Raw genomic sequence first — 27,022 nt, forward strand, 5'->3', positions numbered from 1 at the left:
TACAATTAAATACATCCACTTGCATTCATAGACGGTCGTTCATACAAAGCAACAACACTAATTACACATTTTCTAATTAACATATTAGTTTATGACGTCATAATTAGCAAAGGACCACCATTAAAATATAGTTGTTTTCATAGATTTTCTATCAAACTCGAAAAAATTATGTTATAGCTGGTTATATGATAGTAAACTTTGCTCTAATTTTGTGACTATACAAAGTTTTGCCCTCTTTTTTGTTACTTGCTTAAGTTTTCATTTAACCTTATTATTAACTTAGACCGTATTGTTTTAACTAAGACTGTGTTTTTAACTTAGACCGTATTTTCTAACTTAGACTTTTTAAATTGTTATAATGTCTTACATGTAAATGATGCAGATACCTTGTGTACAAATGGGCACTAAAGGATCGTTTATAAACGTAACATGAAGAGACAATTGAGCGTTATTGGTGTGAAGTTATGACATTACTCGTAAATTTCTAATACACAAGACTATCTTTGAATATCTGTTTTATTTAAGAAATCGTTCAATAGATCTAAACGGAAAACACATTTATCTGGTTTGAATTAAGGTCTACAAGTAACCTATTGACATAAATAAACAGATATGCGACTATTTTGATGTGTAAATGAAATAAGTAGTGTTACCAAAATATTTTTATTTTTATCATAGGTTAAAATTCAAATACTTTTTTTTAATTTTGCATTCGTTTTCGGAACAATAATTATATGCCATTGATGATTCGCATGCATTGGATGATAACTAGGCCACTGCTTTATTCGACAACCTTCGGCTATCGCTATCTTCGTTCTGTGTAGCTCGACCACTGTGAAATAAATATAAACTACCAATAATTTATCATAATCGTTGCCTTATCATTTTCCATATTTCAATCAACCACGTTTGCTGTCGCACTCAAAGTATTCCAGGCAGGGATATTTCAATGGTATGTTGATACTGACCGCAACAAATCTGTACAACTTAAAGATCATTTATTATAATATTTCATTATAGAATCCATGACATAACTCAAACAACACATAACTCATAAGGTTGTATAGTCACAAAAATAAGCTTCCATTCACTGGTTAAAAGACTGAGTAAAAGGAGAAAAACAAAATTCTGCATGAGTTAAGCCAGCACGTACTGTAATAGTGACGAGCCTAGACCTTTTAAATAGTTCTCACAAAATATTGCATGCACAATGTACAATGTGTAAAACAATATAGAACTTTTTATATATTATATATATTATAATATGTTATTGTTCAAGTTATACGCAATATTATCAACCTTCTTAGAAAAAGGGCAAAATTGTTCATAACTTAAATATAATCGCAAATATTTCATAGATGTTCTCTGTTTTTTAAACATGGGATATTTGATATGAAATAAATGACATGTTCAATAATCAATAATCGTTTGTAATATAAAGCCATCATTCAATGGTAAACTTTATATAAAAGATACTGAATTCTAGATAATAACACAGATAACAAACAAAATAATTGTAAATTACATATTCATAACGTCGTCTCTTCTCTGCCATCCTTTTTTTTTTATTAAAGACATTCTTCGTGCATTCCAAAGCTTTTAAAATGTGTATATTCTTATAACCGTTGCGCTGGTGATCAAAAATTGACCCGCACATGTATTTTCGTGCTTAAATCTTGTAATTTGTGTTTCAATTTCTATCACCTCTTATTTCCAACAAATCAACCAAATCAAGATTTCAATCAGACGTTTCGTTTTTTCCTTCGTTCACGTCCTTACTACCGCAATACGTGTTGGATAGGTCCCCCATCGATATCAGTCCCAAGGATTCCGTATCGGATTGTTTCCATCTACGTATTCTGGAATTCAACGAACCGCCCTAAAATGGAAAATGAAGATGTCAACTACGATCCAAAGTTGTTCTAACTGAACCAAAATCGTCATTACAAAACGCTTATCAATGTCATATCATGAAATTAAGTTCAGATATATCAAACCATTAAATCTCAAAACATCAAGGAATCCAATATTGTTCTAAAGACCATCAAAGCACAACGTATCCCAGTTACCGATTCCTCACCAAACAGACATGTTCCTGACAAAATAAGTCGCCTTTTACAATCATACAATAGGGACAGTGGGTTACCTCCTGCTGCTTTTTCATAAAAGAAGACTTTAGTATCTTATCTTCCTACGGTCTACCTTGACACCGCCCCACTTTTGGCCTGAAGTTATGGAGTGGAACCTTGGTTCTGTCCTCACCGGGGACACACCCTAGTCTATAAAAGTGGTAGTTTCTGGTCCTGCGTAGCGCTTATTATAACGGGCGAGGGACGACTGATTTGCAAATTTTCAGTATAATATGACGGGTGGGGTGTTTTGCTCGGTGTTTTCGATGGCATGTTTCAGTGTGATAGTACCATAAAAGGACAAGATATTCACTAATACAAGGAGACACAACACGTATATACCGCAGTCTCCCAAAAACACGCACCTCGCATTTTACACTCGCACATACACGAAAGGCCGTCCTTAAATGATCCTTGCTGTTAATTTAATAAATTAATTTAATACTTAACCCTGTATTAAAGCAGGTGAAATTTCCACAACACAATATATCTCGTGTCTTCGTCGGTATGCTTCAGTTATATATATGACAACAGTTCCACTATACAAAAAGACCCAGCACGAGAATACCGCAGTTTCCCATAACACGCACCAAAACTTTACCATACCTTCATATCTTTGTATGTGAATACAGAATAATAACTCTATATTTAATTCTTACTCACCCCACGAATATCTGCGGCATTCATCAAGATTCCGAAGATAACCCCTATGATCGACAGGCTAATCAGCATATAGAAGAAATTTTGATATCGTCCCAATGCATCATCGATGTTTGTTCTAAAAGATAAAGCGTTGCTACATACATTAAAATTAAGTAAAAATACTTATTGTTATCTTATCTCCAATAAACAATATCTCTGTTACTATAACTATGGAGAAATTAACGGTATTGATAATCAGATTCAAGTGACTTGTTGGGCGTCTGTCCGTAGTCACCGAGTGGATATCTATATAGGTAATACCTCTATTAATTAATATATATATATATCAGTAATACCTCTATGAATTAACATATCTACAGCTATAATACCACTATGAATTAACATATCTATATCAGTCACACCTCTATGAATTAACATACCTATATAAGTCGTACATCTATGATTTTACATATCTATATCGTTATCTTATTTCCTTTTTTTGAGTTGAGTTTTACAAATTATCAATCTTCTCATGTTGGGGGAAATAAAGATATTCATCCATTCATTACATCTATATCTATAATACCTATGAATTAACATATCTATATCGGTAATACCACTATGAATCAACAAATCCATATCTATAATACCACTGTGAATTAACACCCAATATATATAATTATAATATATGAAATACCTGTGTGAATTTCAATTTCCAAGTATTTTATTGAGAAAAGATGTTATGTGTCAATAGGATCAGACATCAGGCATAGGCTGTCTTAGTCTTCTCGTGATATTGGTGGTACACACAAAAATATATAAAACATATATACATGGTGATGATTATGAAAATAAGGGGAGTTAACTCCTTGATGAGGGCCGATATATAGTTTTTGATGATATTTATTGCAACTCGATAAAGTAACATTTGATTTTATTTCTAATTATATAATAACCGGAAATTATTATGCTTGACAGTATGTCTATTTGGTGATACTGTTTTTTCACCACAACAGATACAACACATTAGCCACTCACTGATGGAAATCAAGAACCAATCTCACAAAATAGACATATATTTGATTTGTGTATACAACTATTTTTTTCTAATTACAAGTGTTGATTATCCATAATTAAGTGATTAGGAATTACCTCACTTAATAGTTAATGGTATTAAAATAACAAAAGAGGGGATAAAAAGGTAATCATATATAAACAGGGACAATTCAAAATTAAGTTGGATATTATGATTAGTATGTAAAATGTATGTATGTAATATCCAAGTCTCATTAGGCTGCCCATAGTATAAAAATATTTTGAGTTGCTAGCTGTATCAAGGTGGACCCCCAGGGATGAAGGAATAAAGGTACAATGATGTATAATTTAATTCATTAAGGCCATTACTATGAGCTACAATTACAGTGCTACATATACTATTCATTGGTCATTATTCGATACATTAAAATGAGTTTATGCTAAAAATATTCTGTATTTTAATGTTTCTCACCCTAATTCTTTGTATAATTTATAATGAGAGGTGCCTTTACGTAGGCTTGCTATTAGTTTGCAGCCTAGTTGTAGTTGTATTGATTCTTATAGATCTTTTTCTGATCGAGTACAATTATCCCAAACAATATCTGCATATTCAATTACAAGTCTGATATAGATATAAAAACAGTAATCAGTGATGGCCCTGCAGGTAGGGCGTTAGAATTGTACCTGCTGCCCCTATTGCATGATCGTAAAAGGCGACTAAATTTAGGATCTTATCTTTTCTATTCTTCCTAACTGACTTTATCCTTCCTAATGCCTCCCTTGGCACCGCCTCACTTTTGGCCTTGAGTTGAGCGTTCGCCCCTGTGAGGAAGGCTCTGGGTTCTGTCCCCTGGCCGAGACACACCAAAGTCTGTAAAAGTGGTAGTTTCTGCTCCTGCTTAGCGCTCAGCAAAAAGGGAGTGGAACGACTGGTTCGCCCGTTGTCAGTATAATGTGACCGGGTGGGGTGTGTTGCTTGGTGTCTTCGGCGGCATGCTTCAGTGATATAGCACTATAAAAAGGGCAAAAGTTCCACTATACAAGAAGACACAACATGAATATACCGCAGTCTCCCAAAACACGCACCTCGCACAACATACACGCAACACACCGCATACATGGGAGGCCGTCCTTACATGACCATAGCTGTTAATAGGACGTTAATTAATCAAACAAACAAACAAACAAAGTAATCAGTGATTTCCTGTCAATTATGTTCTTAAGTAATCTTAATATATTTATTATTTTAAAAACTTTCTCATATATATTTGAAATATGTTTATTTAGCATCATCACTTAGTGAAAGACCAAGGTGTGTGTGTGTATTTTGTTTTCAGAAATGGGATTATTATCAAAATTTATAACAGGATAATTTTAACATTTTAGGGAAAATATTCAAGATTCTGTTTAGGCAGGGATAAATTTATCCATCTTTGTGGCCCACGTTTTGATATCATTGAAATCATTTGACAGATTTTGAGCTAAGTACTGAACCGACTCCTGTGAATTGACATATCTTTATCAATACCAACCCCTATGAATTGACATATCATTATCAGTACCAACCCCTTTGATTTTACATATCTTTATTAGTACCAACCCCTATGAATTGACATATCTTTATCAATACCAACCTCTATGAATTGACATATCTTTATCAGAACCAACCCCTATGAATTGACATATCTTTATCAATACCAACCTCTATGAATTGACATATCATTATCAAAACCAAACTCTATAATTGACATATCTTTATAAGTACCAACCTCTATGAATTGATATATCTTTATCAATATCAACCTCTATGAATTGACATATCTTTATTTGTACCAACCCCTATGAATTAACATATATTTATCAGTACCAACTCCTATGAATTGACATAACTTTATCAGTACAACACCCTATGCTTTAACATATCTTTATTTTCCCCATATGTGGTACACACATATATGGTGTAGTACACCGACACTATATTAATGACCTGCCCGAGATCATTAAGTCAACTGTTTACCTTACTTTTTGGGGACGACACACACCTATTCCAGATAATTCACTCACAAGAAAAAAAGGTTATACAAGAAGATTTGCTGCAGCTCTCACATTGGAGTGACACTGAAGTGTGAGTCATACAAGTCGGAATACACAATGGTATGTACTTAAAGGATTTGTGCAGCCAAAATTTTTTTTTTGATAATACGTCAGGATGTTGCTTTGGATGAATCAAAAATTAAGTCCCACCCAACGAGTCGCCTAGCTTTTAGCGCTATCGGTTGGTTTTGGTCGTGATTTACGGGTAGTGTCGACTACGGTTCAGAGATAATGAGCTAGGTGGTCACGTGGTCTTGTGATGTCAGAGTAGTCCGCGGCTACACAAGGTAAGCCCATAGTGCTATACATGTATACAACATATATACGTTAGATCTACAATTGAGTTTTTCGAGTAAATGGTTATTCTAGCTTTATGATGTAGATATTTTCAGTTTCAAAACATTCCATTTACACCACTTCGAAAATTCAAACAAGCATATATCTAACTTTAGATAATTTATATAATCAGTCCAATTTGATAGCGATATCAAAATGATGTTCGGATCAGTCTGGACTGAGATTTAGATAGCATGTAATGTAAATTTCAGTGTAATAAAAAAAGCAGTATAATGTAACACTATTTTTTTACGAGTTAAATCCCAAAATTTAGCATGAATATATCTAGAATCCATCCATGTTTTTATTTCAAACTTCTGCTATAACGATGCAAACACGGTACAGTTTTTGAGTAAAAATGAAATGTGGACGGTTATCAGTTATGTGATATTGGAGTAACAGTACCGAACTTATACCGAAAATAATATGTATATCTATATTGTTGCCTTTGAAACTTTATCCATAACGTTTACTAAAAAGCAGAAATACATCAATGGTATTTCTCATATATGTTCCTAAATTACAGTTTAAGTGTAGACTTAAATTCATTATTTCAAAATTATACTAAATCCTTAAAATAGTATATTCAATGTCGACCGTTTTGTATATCACACCGAGATTTAATAGTATGATATATGAACATTTATGGTATAATCCAAAAAGTAACCACATAAAGTGTTTAAATGAAAATTGAAATTACTTGTATACAGGCATTATAAATAGATATAATATCTTGTACCTTTTTAAAAATATACTAAGTGATATTTAAATAAGTATATTTAGTGTGATAATGTTGTAACCCTTCTTGTATGACTATACATGTACATTTAGATTCGAAACGGTGAAAATACATGCTTAGAATTTTTACTAATACCTAAGAAATTACGGAAGATTGCTATATGCCACGATTCCGTAATTACACAGTACTAGACTGGATTAATTTTTAAGGTTAAACCTTTAGTTGAAATAGTTCTTATAACCATTTCTGTTTCTGAATAAGTCACCTTCCATTTTTGTTTTACCTGTGTACGACATATATATATGTGTTTGTAATATATATTCCTAGGTATGATCAGGTATATTTTATTTCCATTTGCTTTTACATCTTCATTTTAAAAATGGAGGTGACAATAAAAAACCTAGAGCATAGATGTACGGGGTTTCCATAATTCAAATCACAATCCAATTAACGGATGTCCTAACCTGATTGACAGTAAGACAATAGCAAATACCCGATATAGTCCACCGAATAGCAAATTGCCCGCGGCAAGGTAATTACAGGTGAGTTCGATGAATGGCTTTGTGTACAGGTAAACAACATCCTGGTCAAAGTATTACATAACCAACAAACCAGAGGCATGGCTAATTATATATCTATAATATCGGTGTATCTACTCGTATATCGATTAAAAATTGAAAGCGACCGCACGGTCTGAAAAAATAGTTTCGCGGCACGGAGAGGTTTCTACACGGTCTAATAAAGTCATTTCCAGCATAAACTGAAATTATCATTTTGACCTGCACAAATCCTTTAATAATACAACGTTAGAAGAAGTGGAAGAAGAAAAGGACCTTGGGGTCATATTTGATAAAGAACTTACATTTGACAAACACATAAGCAATAAGCTGCAAAAGGCAATTTCAATTTTCGATATGAACAGTTACTGTAGAAAATTTAAGTTCCTAGATTCTAAACTATTTATTCCACTTTACAAATCTTTGGTAAGAACCCATCTGGAATATGAAGAAAGTGTTATCTGAAAACCATATAAAATGAAACACATTGAACAGATGAAGGAGTACAAAGAAAGGCGACTAAACAACTACCGGGAATGGATAACTTATTTTATCGTAAGAGGCTAAAGAAGTTATAACTTCCAACCCTGAGTTACAGACGTGCACGAAGCGACATGATAAAAACGCACAAGGCAGGTACAGGGAGATATGACAAAGGAGCAACTCAGTTCATAAGAATATGGTCCGACACATCAGAGAGATCAAACAAACTTGCTGAAAATATTCCCTAACATACTAAAACATCGATCAGGAAGAACTCATTCTCGGTTAGGATTGCTTCAATATGGAATAATCTACCAGACCATGTCGTTACATCTAAAACATTGGATACTTTCAAAAACAGATTGGACAATCACTGGAACGAGCAGGAAATTAAATACAATAACTACAAAGAGAATGTTAGCTAGGAAGTGACCATAATCATAATATGTAACTTAATAACATTGTGAGTCCAGCAAAGAGGATCCATAAGGAGCCTGTGCTGGAAAACATCATTAAGAATCATTAAGAATATACGTACACTTTACCCCTTTGTAGTATATATCCGGATGCTATAAAGGTCAGTGCCGGCATTGTGTTTCTCGCCATATACACAAAGCTAGAAAGTATCCCTATAGACGAAGGTGGACACAGGACAACGATTAACTGCCAACTCATTGCCTGAAATACAGATACGAATCAACTGCGATGTTTAGGATACACGGTAGACCTATAAAACAAATTGACAGGTGGTTTTAGTGTTGATTAAAACTTATTCAAAATATCACTAAATCAGACTTTTTATAGTGGTATAGCTTTTGTAGATTCCTATCAAGGACCGACAACAGCAAAAAAACGTCGGTTATTGCTCGAACAATAGACAAAATCAACATAGTCTAGAAAGTTACCAGCCACTAATAACAAAATTAAATCTAGCCTAAGTATGCGTGTCCGTCCGTTCCTCTCCTATGTTGGCTTTAAAGACAATAGCTGGATAGTTGGATGATTGATTTATTGCAAATCTTATAACTTTATTTCTCCATTGCATATCTAGGATGCATTTAAGCTTCAAATTTGTCAAGTGAAGATCAAGATCACCATTGCTATTCTTAGAAAATAATAATCTAGAATTATGGAACTTTTTCCTCACCGCCTCACTTTTGGCCTTGAGTTGAGCGTTCGCCCCTGTGAGGAAGGCTCTGGGTTCTGTCCCCTGGCCGAGACACACCAAAGTCTATTAAAGTGGTAGTTTCTGCTCCTGCTTAGCGTTCAGCATACAGGGAGCGGGACGACTGGTTCGCCCGTTGTCAGTATAATGTGACCGGGTTGGGTGTGTTGCTTGGTGTCTTCGGCGGCATGCTTCAGTGATATAGCACTATAAAAAGGGCAACAGTTCCACTATACCAGAAGACACAACACGAACATACCGCAGTCTCCCAGTACACTCAACTCGCACAACATACACGCAACACACCGCATACATGGGAGGCCGTCCTTACATGACCATAGCTGTTAATAGGACGTTAATAAATCAAACAAACAAACAAACAATCGAGCAGCTCATAGCTATCAAATATCTAGTGCTATGGGAAGTTGTATTATTGTCAAACAAGAGATAACTTGAGGGATCAGTAAGACACTTGCATTGTGTCAACTATATCCAGAATGCTTGCTGGCTTGGTGGTGAACAAAGCCTCTGTTATAATGATGAATAATAACAGATACAGTGTAATAAAGATAACAATAAAAGGCCCAAATGTACTACCGATCTAAATACATTACATAATATCACAAATCTTTCGTCATTTTAATATTATATGTTAAATACATAAACTGATATGGCTTAAGGTTATATTATATAATGCAGTTAGATGACTATTTCGAGCCTGCTGGGAGGAGCATTCAACTTACATTACACTGGATTTTAAAGTTATATGTGCTGTACTTTTTATACACGAATCTAAAAGAGCTTGTTCAACTAAGATAACTAATTAAATTATCATAGATAATTAATTAAATTATCCGATGCCATGTGCCAAATTACCAACATAGTGAGAAAACATTCAATCCTATTCATGAATGAGATGACTTCCATCAAAGAGATGATGACTTGAGTCTGACCCAAACTCTAACAGAAGATGTGCTGATGAGACTGTACATATATATTATTGTCGGACGTCACTTCCTTGTATCAGGTATACCTGTAACATCATAGGCGGCAGCCGACCAGTCATGCTGTGTCGGTCAGGAGTCAGGTGTGTCCCTCTGCAGGTGTTCATTCAGTGATAAATACCAATGTACACTGGAGGGCGACTGTCTTTGGTTGACTAATTAACCAGTCACTTGACTACATACACGACACCTCCTGATACATAATTGTTATGTCTGGGAGTGAAAAAAAAAAAGATAATCTAAAATCTGACAAATGACTATCGAAGATTTTAATAATTGATTTTGATTCACTCAGAAACGTGAAAGTGCGTTACACGAGGACATATATAGTTATACAACAGGCATAACAATATGGAAAACAATAAAAAACAAGTTTTTTTCCCATAGTGTCCAATTTTAAAGATGCTTCATCGTCGATGAATGGTATTTTTTCTCTATGTAAGACATGAGCGCGGAAGCTGCCTGTTTTTTTTCGACTTTGTTAAATAACATTCCAACATATTCTGTTTTAAATTTGGAATAAGGAACCCGACTTTTAGAAGGGGATTCTATGTCTGTAAACCATTTTTTATCTTTGAATGTGTCACGTAAATATTGTTTAACTTCATGCTTATACAAACATTGCATTCATAGGTTTTTACTGTCAAAATATATATATATCCGAAACCAGAGATGTAAATGCCTCTGCTTTCACATCTAACATTCTTTTGCAAAACATAAGATGGATTTGTATCCCAGATTTCTGACCCAAAATAGGTCCAACTAAAGAGTCGAATAGCTTAAGTTGTAGATCTACTGGGATTGCCTTATTTCGACTTTTTAAAAATTATATAGTCTTTATGCTTATTCTATTAGCGTGTTGCCGCCGCAAAATTTCCATGGCGCTTTTTGTAAAGCATAAGACTTCACTATATATATTTGTCTCAATTTTGATGATAATAAAGTTGTCGTGATAACTTATACGGGTTTTGTATACAAGGAAAGTGAAACTATGTTTGATCATTTGTTGATATCATCTGTTTCGGGTAATTGGAGCCAGGTTAGGGTTCTCTTTTAAAATAGTGTTAATTAAAGGATTTGTGCAGTCAAAAATAATTATTTCAGTTTATGCTGGAAATGGCTTAATTAGCACGTGTAGAAACCTCTCCGTGCTGCGCGCTACCTGAATAACCTGTAAGCCGCCAATATTCTACACAGAAATTGTATACATAATTGCATATTAGACATTCAGAACTTATAACACACACTACACAGGTCTTATTTCAACCTCAACCCCTTTCTTTCTTTTTTGTTTTTTCTTAATTTTCTGTAATCCTTGAAATCATATAACCAAATGTTTATAGATTCACCAGAAATTTATCATGTTTTCAACGAACATGGAGCTTTTCCAACATAAATATCAGCAATATACATACATGTATAAAGTTTTATACTCGTTTATGGCGGTACATGGTGATTTTTTATAATCGCACATTGATATGTATACATGTATACACATATGACTTTGAACAAAAATGCATGATATAATGTCAAGTTTGCTCTCCGTGCTTATTTTACTTGATTTATTATTGTATTTCATTTGGACCTTTATAAAATAAATGGTTATCCAAGGCAAGTTAAAGGATTTGTGCAGTCAAAAATGATAATTTCAGTTTATGCTGGAAATGGCTTTATTAGCACGTGTAGAAACCTCTCCGTACCGCCGACCGGAATAATCTGTAAGCCGCCGATATCGAGGTCATATTTTCTGACCACTCGATTATGCATATTTTCTAGCTCTAAACCGTGTGACGTCATAATAGTCCGTGTCTTATAGCTGTACTATAACTGACGTGCTTTCACTTACATCGAAGGTCACAGGAAAAGCCGATCAACTAATGTTTATGGTTACTTTAGAGTGAAATTAATCGTACAATAACTTTAACTCGAAAGTAAATAACTAAAAAGAGTGAAATTCGATGTTTCAAATACTCTAATATATGCTCTAATAGCAGGTATCTTCGAGTAATTGTGAAAGAAAATTAAATCCGCACAAAAATAAAAGTTTCGGATTTTGTGTCGAGGAGTTCAGCAACAAATAAGCTTTAGTTAGATAATATTTTCCTGTATTCTGTATCTTTGATACATTGTATGTTGCAAAGTTGGTGACTGTAAAATGAAATTTTACGTAAGAATTTAAGAAATCCTTGATTAAAGCATCAAGGATATGATGCCTGACGTACGTAAACACCGATGATTGATCATTACAAACATTGTGTTGTGTGTTGCTAACCGAATAAATTGAGATACATTTATTACAATACCGTAAAACCAAGAATTACACGTCCTTGCGTAAAACGTTTCAACATGTGGTAGAAAGAATTTATTTTTGATATTATAAATAATCAAATTATTGAGATATTAAGCAAAACAAACTATATTTTTCAGACCGTGCGGTCGCTTTCAATTTTTAATCGATAAATGAGTAGATACACCGATATAGATATATAATTAGCCATGCCTTTGGTTTGATGGTTATGTAATACCTGGAGCAGGATGTTGTTTACCTGTACACAACGCCATTCATCGAACTCACCTGTAATTACCTGGCCGCGGGCAATTTGCTATTCGGAGGACTATATCGGGTATTTGCTATTGTCTTACTGACAACCAGGTTAGGACATCCGTTAATTGGATTGTGATTTGAATTATGGAAACCTCGTACATCTTTGCTCTAGGTTTTTTTATTGTCACCTCCATTTTTAAAATGAAGATGTAAAAGCAAATGGAAATAAAATATCCCTGATCATACCTAGGAATATATATTACAGATATATATATGTCGTACACAGGTAAAACAATAATGGGAGTTGACTTATTCAGAAAAAGAAAGGTTCTAAGAACTATTTCAACTAAAGGTTTAACCTTGAAAATTATTCCAGTCTAGTACTGTAATAACGGTATCGTGGCATATAGCAATCTCCAAGGTACAAGATATTATATCTATTTATAATGCCTGTATACATATATATATATTTCATTTTTCATTTGAACACTATGTGGTTACTTTTTGGATTATACGATAAATGTTCATATCATTCTATTAATCTCGGTATGATATACAAAAGGATCGACAATGAATATACTATTTTACAGATTTAGTATAATTTTGAAATAATGAATTTAAATCTACACTTATACTGTAATTTAGAAAAATATATCGGAAATATCATTGATGTATTTCTGCTTTTTAGTAAACGTTATGGGTAAAGTTTCAAAGGCAACAATATAGATATACATATTATTTTCGGTATAAGATCGGTACTGTTACTCCAATATCACATAACTGATAACCGTCCACATGTTATTTTTACTCAAAAACTGTGCCGTGTTTGCATCGTTATAGCAGAAGTTTGAAACATGCTAAATTTTGGGATTTTACTCGTAAAAAGATAGTGTAACATTATACTATTACACAGAAATTTACATAATATGCTATCTAAATCTCAGTCCAGACTGATCCGAACATCATTTTAATATCGCTATCAAATTGGACTAATTATCTAATCTAAAGTTAGATATATGATTGTTTGAATGTTTGAAATGGTGTAAATGGAATGTTTTGAAACTGAAAATATCTACATCATAAAGCTAGAATAACCATTTACTCGAAAATCTCAAATTGTAGATCTAACGTATACGTGTGCTGTATATAGGGATTGGATTTCGTTTTTATGTTAACCATGCTTGTATGGAGCAATTCCTCTAAGAATATATTCTATGGGGCGCGTTACTCCATACAAGCATGGTTAACATAAAAACGAAATCCAATCCCTATATTTACACTCACACGACTTTTTATTTATATTTTATGCAATAAAATCGTCATTTGAAAGTGACGTAATTATTCAATAAAAGTCGGTCAAAAGTGGGAGGAGCTTACTCAATTGAACAGCGAATGATGACGCTTCACGTAAGGTAGAATTATTCATCCGCGACAACAAAAAAGTTCAATATTTTAGTGTAAAATAAACATGACAAATAAAGTAAATTTCAGAGATTATTTTATAATTCAGATCAGAACTTTAAATATATATTCAATTTTGCTAAAAGTTAATATATAGCGTAATAACATAAAGAATTTGTACACGGCCACATGTGTGAACTCAGTGACCGTTATTGTGCAGCGAGGCGAAGCTGACGCACGCTTACACACTTTAGTTTGCCGAAGTTGTCAAAACACCGATTTTCAAGTAGCTCAATGTGTTTGAGATGTCGTCTGACTTGACGGTATTACATCCTTGGGAGCCATGTGATCCATCGATAGATGAAACAAATTTACTTTAAGTGTTCGATGGATACAATGTGTTTGTGATGACGCGGAACTGTCAACACGTGGATTATTAGCGGTGCATGTTTTATAATACACATGATTAAATACTCAAAGAACAAAGACAAGAGGATATGTTTATAACTGACCTCTATCAGAGGGTCTCACACCCGTCCACCCCAAAGGCTCGATCGTAGGACGAACATAGGCACAGAGGTAATGTTTACATTTGACACCCATCATTTTTAACAAAAAATGAAAGCACGTCGCCCCGGTCGGGATATTTTTCCGTTTCTTTATACAATTGTTAATTTAAAAATTGTTTGAATCATATATAAATATAAAACATGTATATATTGTTTACATTTTCCCAAAATTCTATGAAAAACAACAATATACACGTAATGTTGCGTCAAAATGTAAACAAAGCCATGTGTTTCTTTAAAAAAAAAAAGTAGTCCTTTTACGTTGCACAGAAAATTTCCTTACGCAAGTTCAAAGTTCAATGTTACCATGCAGTTATGGTAAACAAAATCGACTAGTATTAGCGTATAGTGACCAAGCCTAGCAAGTGTAAATATAGATGTATAGTACTAAGCTTACCTTGTGTAGCCGGTGACTACTGTGACATCACAAGACCACGTGACCGGCTAGCTCATTATCTCTGAACCGTAGTCGACACTACACGTAAATCACGACCAAAACCAAGATTCAATAGGTGGGACCTAATTTTTCATTCATCCAAAGCAATATCCTGACGTATTATCAAAAACAATTTTTGGCTGCACAAATCCTTTAAATATCGTCTGAGATATTTATTTAAAAAATATCATCAGAGATTTACATGTAGATAACCATTTATGTCTCTGTCTAGTACGATGTATCTTGTCTATTTCATTATTTATCGATACTATTATTTTTATATCTGGTACATTTTTGTACAATTTATTATCTAGTCTAGGACGATGTATTGTATCAATACCGTTCCAACAAAAATCCCTCCGGTGGCCCCCTGAAATTAGGCAAAGCATTGTCAACCGATCGCCGTATTGTAAACACTCAAAATGACCGAATGGAAGTATGTGTACACGACGATAATGTATATATATTGTTCTGGGGGACTCTAAAATTCATCGCACAACAAAACATTCACATGTTCATGATAAGTAACAAGTTCTTCCGTAGAAGTTCCTGCTAACATGAACTACACACTTTTGACTGGACACGCCATTTCGTTTGGTCTGGAAAGTCACGTGATCGTCTAAGCATTGAAAATGGCGCGGTATGCATATTCAAACACTCTGGATATCGAACTTTTAATTATTAATTTCTTTTGAACTCGGGACTTTTTTGGTGTGTAATTAGGGGAAAGTTGATAACATTTTATAATATATGTTCACTAATTTTCTTTTGTTGATTTACGGACCCTGAAAGATACGGATTATGCGGCTTTAAGTATTGATGATGTGATCAGGGCGGCTGGCTATGAAATTAAGATGGCCGTCGAAAGCGATCCGTTTGCCAATCCAACTTGAAATAGCGTTATGCAACCTCTAGGTATGTTTTACTGGTTCATCAGTGGTACACAAGATATGTCTATTGTGTCACTATAAGAAAGGGTATTGAAATTACAATTTCATAATTCCATAACCATTTCTTCGGGATGAAATCTGGTAGTCAAAATATATTTTGCGCTAATACGCGTATACATAAAACTTGTTTTGGAATCATTTTTTTTATAATTGTTTTATTTTTCAAAAGATTTTTTTACATATATATTAAGATTGTACAGATTTAGAATTACATACAAAAAAAATAACATACAAAGTGAACACACATACACACACTCAGCCTGCACATTCATACATCCTATTATAACAGATTAATGGTAGGTAACGATACAAATAAAAACAAAAAGAAAAATTTGAAGACCAGAGACAGGTAAACAAAACAAGAGTATACAACATCTATTGACACCATCATAATGATATGAACAGGAAGAGTAAACAAAACAGAAAACATGGACGAACAAACAGACAGACATTAAAACAGGATTGACAGACTTATATTGTACGTGTAGTATCAGAATGACAACTAATAACATGGATGGACATAATGACAAAACATGGACTGACAAAAGAAAGGGGGGAGACTACATACTGTGATATATAAACACTTCATTTCACAACGATTAGCCATAGCAAAGCTATCCAATTTTAAGAATAGAGAGATCTCACAAGTAATGGGAAAACATACAGTAATAAATAAAAATTTGGTGCTTTGCCAGGGTATGGACAGACATATAAAAAACTTTGTATTATATAATAATATGGATGTTTTTGGAATCATGGCAGAAGAAGCAAAAGGACCAAAACAACAACTTAATGAAGCTAAAATCAAAAATGGTATATCCATAGTGTGTTCATATGGGATGACGAGGTTTTTATAAAGGACATCAATGCAAGAGAATAAAGTGTCATCAAGTCACAGGCATATCGAAACCCGCCAGGGTGTCCTTATGCCGGTTTTAGGCGTTTTATGGGTCTAGATCAAACATCGATAAAATGGTTGTACATGGTTTTACACTATGAAGACTTTTGGCTGGCCATTTTTTTTTTATTTAGACTCACAACACGACTAATTATGGAATTATGTATTACCCTGGTGAGCCCAAATATATATAAACTGTAGCTAATTTGTATACTCTGTGATAGAAGCTATAAATATCCGTAATGAATCCCAAAGCACCCGGTCCAGGCACCATGCATCCATCCAAATTTTTTGCAGAGACCTGGAACTTGAAATAGTATCAAGTCCATGGACACGATATTTCGGACATCACTGGACAAGAAAACTCTCCCTGTGGATTGACAAAAAGTAAATGTGGTGCCCATATTTAATAATTTTTCAAAAACAGTTTTAAACTATCGATCAATCAGACCTCCGCCCCTGCTTACAAGCTTATAATGAAAAGTAGTTGTCCGAGATAAAAATCTTTATAAATCGGATGTCCCTCTGTTGTCAGCAAAGACAACGAAGAAATTTCAAATGTAAATGTATATATATGTTTCTGATCATATCAATGGAAATATGGAAATTAACGGATTTTTTTTCTTCAATATGGCGGCCAACTTAGATTTTGAACCGATTCAACAACCGAACAACATTGTGTAGGCTGCCCTCCATTTACAACCTTAACAATGGATTTCAATATCCAAAATGTAATTTCAAGGTTATGGCCATATTAAATTTCGGAACCACCAAAACAACACTCAGTTAAAAAATTTGTTGATATGCATCCTTAATCAAGATATTTAAGCGTTTTAAAGATCTAGACCACATGGGTCATACAGACGCTTGATTCAGATATATCCAAAACGAAAGTACGACAGGAAAAGGAATATGTTGTGGGTGAAATGGGACTTCTTCAGTTCTTTTGATTTTAAAATCGCCATTGCTTTATGATACATACAGGTGAGTCATTAAAGTTACAATTTTATTATACGAGTAAGTTAGATTTGGCTAGTTAAACTGTAGAAGGCCTAAGTGTCGACTTTCGTTTTACAGCTAAGTTAAACGACCCTCGGACATTTCAGTAATTCACAGTAACTTGCACCTCATTAGCCAGAAAAGCGTCGTCAGTTCATCAATACCTACGGATACAATAATCTAGTTACTTTAATGTCAAATTACCTACTTAACTGATTTGGGATATAATAAGTATACCATTGTGTCATTTTTCGGAGTTTCAAATAAATTCTTTAAATAGCAAGGGGAAACTCCATCGTTCTTATGGCTGGTAGAATGAGGATTTATGGTTTTAATAAGTGAATGAAATATGTTTACATTATACCCCTTTTTTTGGTAAATAACAACAAAAACATAATTTATGTTTCAGGTAACAACTGAAGATATCAAAATTATTACACATATTTTTGAATTACACAGGTCAGGTGCTCCTTCACAGGGATTTCTACAAGAGCACAGACTGTATAGGGCATATTGAATATCAATTCAGTCTCTCACTGAAACTGAAAAAAACTGAAAAAAATAATGACATTGAGCTAGAGCTTTATGATATGTGGCGGGGGAGGGATTATATATAATTATGGCATTGGCATTGGTTAAGATTTGATGCAAGTTGTGAAAATAATCTTTTACAACTGACAGTGATTTCTACATTAGTAAAGGATTATATCAACTGCTGTGATGGGTAATAACAATTATTTTAAGGAAGAAACAGTTAATGTTATTATCTCTAACAATGGAAATGGATCTATATACATGGATGTTGCATTATAAGTGTAGTTTTTGGTATAGACAAATATTGTAAGAATGAACATTAAGAATGATAATGGAAACTTGAAGATGTAGAGCAATTTGTACAGTAGTGCTCAATTATGAATATTTGATTACATAGAGTATAATCACTGATTACCAATAACATTTTATAAAGATGAATTGTATATTTTTGTAGACAGCATGGAAGGTGCTAGTATTCAGGAATTGCTGCAAGGAATCCAAGAATCTTTAAACCAACATTGGACACTTCTGCAGAAAAACAACAAGAAGATAAATAGTATAAAGAAAAGGGTAAAAAGTATTGAACATCAAATATATGATAATCATACTGCTACAACGAGAACGCTAGAATATGTACATGAAGATTGTCAAAATATTCTTGAAAACACTGTTGATTTACAATCCAAAGCAAAGAGGTCTAGACGACTAATAGAGAATCTTGGAAGTGGGTTAAAGGTTCCGATGGATAAATACATATCAGATTCGGACAGCTTTAGTAAGCGGAACATTCCTCCACACAATGGGAGTCGACGAAACAGACAGCCAAGGAGACATCTAGGTCCAGGTAAATATTAATATTAAGTAAAGATTTCATATATTATGAATGAAAAACATGATAATTGTATGATGACTTTCTTAAATATTGATATTTTGCAGTAGATATGTAACCCTGGTGAAAACTAGCCACAATATACTGCTCGGCTAGAGAGAACTTGCCTTAAGTTTGATCTGTTGAGCATCAGACTAGTGACCCAGAAGTCCTGAGTTTGATCCCTGGCAGAGGCAGTGACAAATGTTTATATCAAATTATGCCCTATGTAAAACATAGTATTATATATACTAATTTTCTCAGTATATTTATCATTATGATTTTGGTACAAATAGCCATTTCTTATTATTAGAACTTAATGATCATAATTTGTTTATGTGACTTTGATTTTAAGAGATCAGAATTTGTTTGAATGACTGTGAGATCAGAATTTGGTTGAATGACCTTGATTTTAAGAGATCAGAATTTGGTTGAATGACCATAATTTTAAGATATCAGAATATATTTGAATGACTACGATTTTAAGAGATCAGAAAGTTGTTGAATGACCTTAATTTTAAGATATCAGAATATAGTTGAATGACCATGATTTTAAGAGATCAGAATTTGGTTGAATGACCATGAATTTGAAGAGATCAGATTTGGTTGAATGACCATGAATTTGTAGAGATCAGAGTTTATTTATTGACCATGATTTTAAGAGTTTGTGTCCGAATTTTCTGGAGTGAAGATGACTTTAACAATGTTTATACAAACGCTTTGTCTGAGATTGTTATAGAGAGTTTTACTGTTGATTATTTCTAGTGAACCACAAGTCATTCAGTACCTCGGCATCTGACAGTGACAGTGATTCAGATATTAGCTCTGGACAACAGGCTGGGAATCACCGATTGATTCCAAGTGGTCACAAAAGTATATCTCACCGGGATTCACAAGGCCAATCTCAAGGGGAGACATGTGTCACCGAAGAAGTCCCTACTACAGTACCGCCCATGCATGACGTGATAGGGGACATCCAGGCACTTCAGGCAGCTGCTAGTAATCCAATTGGTCAGTCTGGTCCAGTCCCTGGTCAGCAAGCAAACCTGTCTGGACAGACCGTCCCAACAAATTCTACTTCAAACATTGTAATGTCACCTATTGAGCAACCTTCATCCAGTACTAGACTAGAAAGAATTCTCTAGCTCAACAGGTTCTAACAGCTCTTTAAATCCAATGGTCGCACCTCGAACAAATAAACAAACAAATGTATTGTAAGATACTAACCGTGTATTCTGTTTATCCCGCAACCATTATGGCTTTGTTTGTGTTGTTTGTTTGATTGAATTAACGTCCTATTAACAGCTATTGTCATGTAAGAACGGCCTCCCATGTATGCGGTGTGTTGCGTGTATGTTGTGCGAGGTGCATGTTTTGAGAGACTGCGGTATATTCATGTTGTGTCCTCTTGTATAGTGGAACTGTTGCCCTTTTTTATAGTGCTATATCACTGAAGCATGCCGCCGAAGACACCAAGCAACACATCCCACCCGGTCACATTATATTGACAACGGGCGAACCAGTCGTCCCACTCCCTGTATGCTGAGCGCCAAGCAGGAGCAGAAACTACCACTTTTACAGACTTTGGTGTGTCTCAACCCGGGGACAGAACCCAGGGCCTTCCTCACAGGGGCAAACGCTCAACTCAAGGCCAAAAGTGAGGCGGTCCCAAGGGAGGCATTAGGAAAGATAACAATCTGATTAAAATACAGATCCTTATAACCACTACATTAAATAGAGGATCGGACAACATCCCATCAGGAGTCATGTTCGACATCAATTAACACACCCCACCCTGTCTCAATGTACTGACAATGGGTGAAAGCTACCTGTAAAGGCTCCTTCACACTTGATGAAGACTTAACTATGTTCTCCACGACCTCCACGACTCCACGACCATTACGATCGTAGCGAGAACTGTCTGGAAACCATCTTCAGTGTGACTGTTATAACGACACTAATACGCTCCTACTGCGCACAACAATGCTTTGTGCCACATTCTTTACGTCAACGGTACGTTCTCAATATGATTATACCGCGACAAACCTCGCTGCCTGTACGATATTTTACGACTAATACCGGATGCTGTTACGCTCTAGAAGATTGCATCACGCTAGTATTCCTCTGCTTCCACGAGTATCACGTTTGCGCTACGTTATTTCCGCGACGTTTACTATATATACGATGTCTTTGAGCCTTATCTCTCAATTGTATTAATGCTTTTGAGGAGGAAACACCTTAAAATGGAAAATCAAACTTTGATGCACCTTGCGCTATTGCAAGGTCAGCAAGGTATATTTCAAGTAAAGGTGGTAATAGGCCTATTAAATGCTGCGGAGAATGGGAAGAAGAATGAGAAAACGGAGGGCTGTCTGACTGATGCCATGGCTTTCTGCTGATAGAAGGCTGCATTTTAGCTTCCTCTGTGAGTTGCTTCGACCACCTCTTTTCCCTCTCATAAATACTGTTTTAATGTGATTGTTTGATAACGTAAAACGGCCGTAGGACCTCGTCGTGAGAACATACCACGGTCCTCCTGATCGTAGTAAGAGCGGGACTTAATAGGCGCGTAGCATAGACTTAATGATATTGTAGTAAGGACGTAGCCGTCGTATAGCAAGCGTCAAGCGATCGTCGTTCAAATACCAGCCCAGCATAGGGAGTGATGCATAATAGTTTTGACGACCAAGCCACGTGAGTCCTACGTGTCTACGACGCTGCACCAGCTCCCAATACGCTTCGTCTACGACCTTGATACGATGTCACTATGACCCTTAACCCCTTACTGCACAGGATTTTTACAAAAAAAAAATAAGTAATAAAGGAAATGTATAAAATGCATTTTAGACCACTTTAGAGTAGCATTTTGTATACACCATAAATGTGTGCATTGTTCATAAGGTGATGTATCTAATTATCCATAAATATTTACTATATTTCAGTTGCTATGGTTACCCTATACGCTATAAATAGAACATATAGCATTTAGTGATAATCGTCATATAGATAGTGATGTCTGTTATGTCTAGATAAGATTAAGAAACCTTTTTTATTCACTGATAGATGATATAAAATGCGATTTGAATTTGAATTCTTACATTTGTTTGTATATTTATCTGTTTACACATTTTCTAAGGTTTGCAGAAATATCAGTTCTTCACATATGATTTGAACATTTTACATGTACTTCATTTTGACTGTTTTTGTACATTTGATTCACCACTTCAAAATATAATAAAAGAACAGAAACTAGTTACTGAGATCCAGTTGTAATAAAATTCAAGTAGTTTATCGCATGAAATTTACTGTGTAGCTACCATTACCGGTATTTTTATTAATCACTTGATCACAGGACTCTGAGACTTTTAGGAATGAAAAATTAAACACTGATGTACATGTTTATAATAAAATGGTTATGGCAGGACACATTTTACATGAATTCATTGAATAATGAAATTGAATACAAGAGTTTAGTCATTGTATTTGCAGCTACTGAATATCATGGTAGAATTGGAAACAGGCACCTTCACAGAGGTAAACCTGACACATAGAACATCCATACACAGTTTCCTTCCTCCTCTTTTCCCATGTTTTGGTGCACCATTTACATGTGGTTCGTTTTCCTATCCATCCTGACACTCTGGTGTGCAGTGATATTACCAATCGCAGGTACACCAAGTCTTGATACAACCCGTGCTCTCTTACGTGAGGAAAATCCTCCAATGAGCTGTTGAGCCAAATCCATCCGGAAGTCCAGAAGAGAGTACCTCGCACTTGGTAGCTGTACACCTGGTGTGTTCTTGTAAATCAGAAACGCATTGATGACCGAAACTTCCAACATGAAATTGACAAAGTACTTCCAGTACTTCTTTGAAGGTATACCAACTGGATACTTGGCACGATGCTGCATATGCCTGTCCACTCCGCCCATGTATTTGTGGTATGCTGTCACCGGAGGGGGTCTCACGAATTCCGCCATTGCTCCACCACGCAACCTCCTCACCACTGGATCATCACCAACAGGGTCTGATGTTGTGCTCATAAGATGGACCTGAATCAGAAATAACTATTATTTCAAATAATCAAATTCTTCACTTATGATTATAACTTAGTCGAATTTAGAGCCTAAAGAATATGATGATCTACAATAAGTTTGAAAAAATGAAAGTGTTTGCTATAGAGTGAATAACAAAGATAAAATACTAAATGTTTATTATAATAAATATCTGGTAGCCACTTAGAATACTCTGTTGGTGGCTTGATAATCGCGCCACCAAACAAGATTAGGACATAAGATGAATGAACATTGTTTTCAAACCAGTTGTACATACATTTTTTTACCAGTTATAGCATACATTTTTTTTACCAGTTATAGCTACATAAATCATCTGCTACAACTATATGTTCTTGGATAAATAGAATTCATTATATTAGCAATTCTATATTTATTATAAATAATATCATAACCCAGTAGTCCATGTGATTATCCATCTTCTTTCACTAGGACATTCTGGAATATATGACAAAAACAGATACGTACCAATTTCTTGTCTTTCCATACAGTTGCTACCAAGTTGTCATGTTGGAGCTGCTGGGTTTCTCCTCTCCTAAGATTAGGTGCTTTCAGCTCATCAGGGAATCCAGTCGCATCTTTCTTGATGGTACCACAACTGTAAATTCCTTTCTGTTCAAGTGTACGAACTAACTTTACAGATGTGAAGAACCTAAATAATTAAAACCAAACTTCTATTAGTTTACTATTTTGAATATGTATAATATCTATGCATAAATCAAACCTGTTGCAAAGTAGGATCATGGTTTTATTTCTATAATGACAATATAAAATGAGTAGAGTAATAAAACCCACAAAATCGAAATCTGAATCTTATATTTCAAATTCTAAAATGCCTCAATGTAAATATACTGATGGCAAGGTCCATATTTATATTGGCAATGAACATCCTTGAGTAGCAAACAATTCAAAGTCACTTACACACTAAACTTATTGAAATATTAAGCACAGGATCATGTTAGAACAATACAATTTAGTGCTGTTTTTCTCTTTTTAATTTGTTAAATGTCTTACCGATCAAAGAATACATGATGAGATTTCCACCTCAAGGCCCGACACAAGTGCATCACTACTCTCTCTCCAAGATCTCGTCCTCTGAAAATGTCATGCTTGCCCATGTAAGGTCGGAGGTCATGGCAATATCCGTTTGGGTCACATCGCATCCATACCTACAGTTGTACAATCATATACACTACATGATAGTCATTAGTAAAATGTGTAGAAAATAAGACTGGCAAGTATGTTGGTGTATCCATTATATAGATAGTGATCTTGAACTCATAACCAGAAATCAGTTTGATCCTTGATGACAATGTTATAGTTTTATGGGTGTAAAACATACCTTTGTGGGCAAACCCATAGCATCATAACAATTGACACAATATTATTGCTAAATACAATAATATGATAATGGTTTTACCTTTAGTCCCCGCTTGACAGGTTTTGCTGGCATATACTGTTTCGCATAATGTCGGCCCTTGTATCGTACCATGCCTTCGTCTATTGCCTGGTGTTTTTTGTGGTTTCATGCAACTTCTAAAATTACCCCGAAGATGCTCTAGCATGGGACGAACTTTGTGAAGCCTAAGAGAGCAGAAATCAAGTAATAATTATAATCCAAAATATATATTCATATCAAAATCATTGTTCTTATAAAACAAATCTTGAAAATAGTGTAAATATATGCTGAATATTGCTGTTATGTTTCTTTATTTTTACACATACACAGCTCATGTGTTTATGATGATTGTATAGCTTATATCATTTACAAAGGAAATGAACCTTTCTCAAAACGAGGGACAGGGTGGGAAGTGGTTGGTGCAAGTTACACCAAAAAGTCATTTAATATTTGTATCAATTACAGATGTATCACATGTACTTTTATAATCACCTATCATATTGTGGTGTTCCAGGTTGCCCTTATGTGGTGTTGTCATTGACATAAAAATATTGTGATAGCTTGCTGTACCTTCCGCATGTCATAGTATCCTTCACACCCTGGTTTCCTGCAGAAAAAAATAAAATAAATCATACTGAACATCAAAAACTGAAGAAATGTTTGAGACTTAGATATAATTAATCTTTGAATATCATCAAATGTTAGATATAATTAATCTTTGAATATCATCAAATGTATTCATTTTGAACCTCAACATCAATACCAAGAATTTTAGAGTTATTCTACAGTACTTTATAAACAAACAAACAAGTCATTACAAAATGTTTCATTGATTGATTGGAACATTAACAAAATATCTTTTCAGTTATCTTAATAAAGTCCTAATAAATGTTGTCTGAAATTATTTTAGTCATTTTCATTATACATTTCACTTTTGATCATTTTTTTTTTCTTTTTTGGAAGGGGTGCTAAATATATACTTTATTTTACTAACCTAAGAACTTGTTCTCAGACCAGTACATCCTGATGCTCGGCATCTCATGGACCACGCCCATCAGTATATGTATTCCGATGAAAGCCATGATTTCCTCAGGAGACGTTTCATACCATCTTCCGTCTGGTCCTTTCTGGTGAGCATACAGATTGGTCTGCTCGGATAATATTTGGAAAAATGCTTCCGATAGCATTAGGAAGAAATAATGAAGAATCGGGGAACCAGGGTCGATGTTGTGGATTGGGCCCGTAACTTCTTCAAACGATCCAATGTCTACATCACACAATGTATCAGACCAAAATCCCCCATCTATTGCACTTGCCTGGCTGTCAAGATTGCCCAGCGTCGACTCCGTGTTCCGCTCTTCCTCCTCCATATCAGTGTCGGAACTGAATGAATGGTCACTCCAGTCGTCATTCTGATCAAAATCTGAGCCATCTGATCCTTCAACTTCGTCACTGCTTACATCTTCTCGAAATTCTTCATCTGTCAAATCACTGTCACTCGAAACGCCCGCCATTTTGATCAAGTATAATTCATCACGTGATCATGATCTGTTCTATTTTTAGCAATACGGAGATTCTAATTTCCGATTTATTATCCGGATATTTCCTGTAATTTTTTAAGAATGCTTTACCTTGTAACTGAAAGACTAAAGCCCTAAAATATTTTTTAGTTTTTTTGAAGTTTTTTTGAAACGTGATAATTGATCGCGCACCTGCAATACATATTCTACTTTCACGCATAGTTTGTGTGGAACATGTGTGCAAAATATACGTACACTGTACGTGTACATGGAAACACTGCGCACATACATTTCAGTATTCAAATTTACTATCAGTGGATCTGTGTGTTTTACTGATGCATTTTTGATTATGAGTTTTTTTCCAAGAGTCTGAAATATAGATAGAATACAAATGTGAATGTAAGTATTGAAAGTTCCGGTACGACGATAATGATTGAAGTGCTTTGTTTTACGGCAGCAAAAACAAGACACCAACTACTTTTTTTGCATTGCCTAATCATGAAAACGGTTGTAAACTTTGTAAATGGATGTTGAAGGTTTGTTATTTTTGAGATGTTGTGTTATGTGGGTAAACTTTGTTGTTGTGTGTCGTGTAACTTCCTGATTTTTATTGCCAAAATGCAACGTTATTTGACGACGTCACGAAT

The 27,022-nt window shown here is 34.6% G+C and overlaps 2 protein-coding genes across 2 annotated transcripts; one reads left to right on the forward strand and one right to left on the reverse strand.

The window, feature by feature from the left end:
* Positions 1-17,852: 17,852 nt before the first annotated feature.
* On the forward strand, positions 17,853-20,529 carry LOC138308130 (uncharacterized). The gene is made up of 3 exons (XM_069249072.1): positions 17,853-17,967; positions 18,971-19,360; positions 20,150-20,529. Exons 1-3 carry the CDS (start codon positions 17,955-17,957, stop codon positions 20,527-20,529), a joined length of 783 nt encoding a protein of 260 aa, XP_069105173.1. The 5' UTR covers positions 17,853-17,954.
* A 2,459-nt stretch (positions 20,530-22,988) lies between these two features.
* LOC138308132 (piggyBac transposable element-derived protein 2-like) lies at positions 22,989-25,804 on the reverse strand. Its single transcript, XM_069249073.1, has 5 exons — positions 25,348-25,804; positions 24,877-25,040; positions 24,471-24,625; positions 23,925-24,108; positions 22,989-23,435 (listed from the first exon to the last, which is right to left on the reverse strand). Exons 2-5 carry the CDS (start codon positions 24,946-24,948, stop codon positions 22,989-22,991), a joined length of 858 nt encoding a protein of 285 aa, XP_069105174.1. The 5' UTR covers positions 24,949-25,040; positions 25,348-25,804.
* Between the last annotated feature and the right edge of the window lie 1,218 nt (positions 25,805-27,022).

The sequence above is a fragment of the Argopecten irradians genome, chromosome 14 (genome assembly GCF_041381155.1).
Source record: "Argopecten irradians isolate NY chromosome 14, Ai_NY, whole genome shotgun sequence".
NCBI classification, from domain to species: Eukaryota; Metazoa; Mollusca; class Bivalvia; order Pectinida; family Pectinidae; genus Argopecten; species Argopecten irradians.